Source organism: Cervus elaphus, chromosome 18 (genome assembly GCF_910594005.1).
Source record: "Cervus elaphus chromosome 18, mCerEla1.1, whole genome shotgun sequence".
NCBI classification, from domain to species: Eukaryota; Metazoa; Chordata; class Mammalia; order Artiodactyla; family Cervidae; genus Cervus; species Cervus elaphus.
This window is the reverse complement of record NC_057832.1, coordinates 112,801,250-112,804,524: the sequence shown is the minus strand read 5'-3', so window position 1 is coordinate 112,804,524 and position 3,275 is coordinate 112,801,250. Positions and strand designations below refer to the sequence as shown.

Genomic DNA, 3,275 nt, shown 5'->3' with positions numbered 1-3,275 from the left:
ACAGGTGGCCCTAATGGTAAAGAACCCACCTGCCACTGCACGAGACATAAGAGACTTGGGTTTGATCCCTGAATTGGGAAGATCCCCTGGAGGAAGTCATTGCAACCCATTCCAGTATTCTTGCCTGGAGAATCCCATAGACAGAGGAGTCCATAGGGTTGCAGAGAGTCAGACACAACTGAACAACTTAGCACACATTCACCATATTTCAGAGAGAACAAAGTTCCTCCTCCATGTTGCCCTTTGGTATTCGTCACATTAGCCTGTCCTTCCATAGCACTCTCCTCAGGGCACCCTTGACCTCTTTGTTCCTCAGGCTGTAGATCAGTGGGTTCAGCATGGGGTTGAAAAGACTGTAAAACAGGGAAAGGATCTTCTGCTGCTCCTCAGGGTGGCAGGACTTGGGGGCCATGTACGTGACGATGGCACTGCCAAAGAAGAGCCCGACCACGCAGAGGTGGGAGGAGCAGGTAGAGAAGGCCTTTCTGCGGCCCTCACCTGACTGGATCCTCAGGATGGTAGCCAGGATACGCACGTAGGAGAGCAGCACCAGGCAGAGAGGCCAGACCAAGACCAACACGGAAGCAGCAAGGATGACAGCTTGGTTCAGCCTGGTGTCAGCACAGGCCAGCTTGAGGACAGACAGGATTTCACAGAAGAACTGGTTGATTTCGTGAGGCCCACAGAAGGGCAGTCTCAGAAAGAGAACTAAGTGGACGAGAGTCAAGAGGAAGCTTAAGACCCAGGACGTGATGGCCGAGACAGAGCACACTCTCCAGCTCATGATGAAAGTGTAATGCAGGGCGTGGCAGATGGCCACATACCTGTCATAGGACATCACCACCAAAATCAGGCACTCTGTGTGGGCAAAAGCTAGATATAGAAATGTCTGCATAATGCAGGGAACAAAGGAGATGGTTCTTTTCTGACTCACAAGATTTGCCAGCATCTTGGGGACACTGTTGGAGGCATAGGATATGTCGATGATGGCCCAGTGTGAGAGGAAGAAGTACATGGGGGTGTGAAGTCTTGAGTCTAAGCAGATAAGCCCCAGGATGACTGCATTCCCCAGAAGGGTAAGGGTGTAGAAGAGAGAGAAAAGACCAAAGAGGAAAAACTCCAGTCTGAATCTACCTGAAATCCCAGGAGGGTGACTTCTGTGATCCATGTCTGGTTGCCACCCATGCTCCTGGGTAGAGACAGAGAAGCCCCCCTCTGGAACAGGAAGGTCAGAGCTGCAGGGAAATTAAGACACAAAATGCCTTCTGAGTGTAACCAAGTGAGCATTTGGAAATGTATTACTTTGGATGGATTTCCTACAATGTATTGTTGGATATATTGTTAAAACTAATTCTGCGTGCTCATATTTATCAGTAAAAGTTATCCTTGTACCAAAGAAATAATAGCATATATATATATGTAATATTTTATTAAAGATAATAAAATGTAATAGGAGCCATCATTATATACTCTACCTAACACAATGCACATTCGCATGCACACATACAAAGTTTGGGAGAATTCAAGTTTTCTGGCTTCCCTTCAAGGCTATGAGTCTTGATTATTAATGCAGTTAGAAGAAAGAGAACCCTGACAAACCATCTCTAAAAAGAGATAGTTTTATTTTCTAGGATTGCTGGTCTTCTTGGTCCAAGATATGAAGCTATTAGGGTGCTCTGTTCTTTATATGTTGCTTTTGTTTACATATCCCTTTACCTTCTCACTTACTTTTCTATCCACTAGTTTCAGATTTGAAGTCCTTAAAAATATTTGATAACTTCTTAAAGCAAATTGTTCCTTTGCACGGGAATAAGTAATGGCAAAATCCTGAGTAAAAAGGATTTGTTGAGTCCTAGGAACAGGAAAGAAAAAAAAAGTCCAATGTTCCTGAACCATAGTGACAAAGAGGTTGTAAATATTCATTGTTATCTTACTGATATTTTAAACAATTTGGAACTGACACAAAATGTGTAAGTTGGAATGGATTTAAATATTTGGTTATTTCTATAATAAAATATTATATAGCCATTTAAAAGGATAATATAGAATTTTATATGGTGATGAAAATTTTTCCACATAAAGTCAAAGCATGTGTACATGATTTGATTCATATTTCAAAGTTTAACATATCTATACAAAAATGTCTTTGGGGTCTATTTGTATATATGCAGGAAAACTCTGTGATTTAAACATGAAACTCTTTACATTGATTATCTCTAGAGAGTAGGATTATACAGGAACTTACCTCTTGAATTTATACGGTTACTGTTGATTTTTTTAATAAATGTGCACTACCAAAAAAAGACATTTAAAAAATCTACTGTGTAATATAGAAGCAAAGTTGCACATTTTTCTTATTTCAGAGTAATACTCAGGAAGTTGTAACAGGAATGTCAAATCTGAGCAGATTCTTAGAATTTCAATTGGGGGAAATGAGTCACCATATTATGTTAACTGAAAAATAGTTAACATACGACAGGAAAGAGGAAATTGAAAATTTCAATATCACTTTTGTTTACTGAGATATCTTTTCTGAATTGTCCTGATAAATATCATGATCTTTCATTGAATCAAAGTAGAAAAAGATTTCAAATCAAGTTGAAAATTACTGCAACACCCACCTAAATGTGAAGGGGAGCACAAGAAAAGAACTGTTTTGAAGTTGCACAGGAAAAAAATATTGACATAATTGATCATTGCCATGAAACCGCAAATTCCAGAGACATTTGCCCTCTGCCTGTGAGTTCTGTGTCTCATCCCACATGGATCTGGTGTTTCTTTTAGAAGGAGGTGGTCTATTACATTAATTCCAAAGTCTAGGGTCTACACTCTACTGGATCTCCAAAGAAATGGTAGCAAATTATGGTCAGTGAGTATCTCACTAAGTCACTCAAATGTTATTAACTAATTTTTAGCTGATATATTTTTAGCTTTTAAAACTCATGCAAAGAGAGCACAGTTAAAAGATATATATCAAACTTCTAATTAGCAGATACAAAATGGGAAACTGTCTAATTTTCTGGATGATGCAAATTTAATGACAAAATGGAATTTGCCACTTTAAGGACACATATCAAATATTGTGTTAATAGGTCTATGACTCAGGCTAAATAGGAAGGCTCTTAATACCTGAGACTTTCAGAATTATGGATATTTTGTAAATTTTTAAGACTCTTCTTGAGTAAGCAGTTTCTGTCATCAAGGAAAGCAAGGAACAAAAGCAGTAACAGAAAATTATATAATGAGCTTCAGAAAAAGTCTCATATGCTTGTGTT

The 3,275-nt window shown here is 39.0% G+C and overlaps 1 protein-coding gene across 1 annotated transcript; it reads right to left on the bottom strand.

Moving 5' to 3' along the window:
• Positions 1-253: 253 nt before the first annotated feature.
• LOC122674342 (olfactory receptor 2A14-like) lies at positions 254-1,185 on the bottom strand. The gene is given in 2 exon segments (XM_043872577.1): positions 254-1,128; positions 1,131-1,185. Coding segments are annotated over 2 exon segments (930 nt in total).
• Between the last annotated feature and the right edge of the window lie 2,090 nt (positions 1,186-3,275).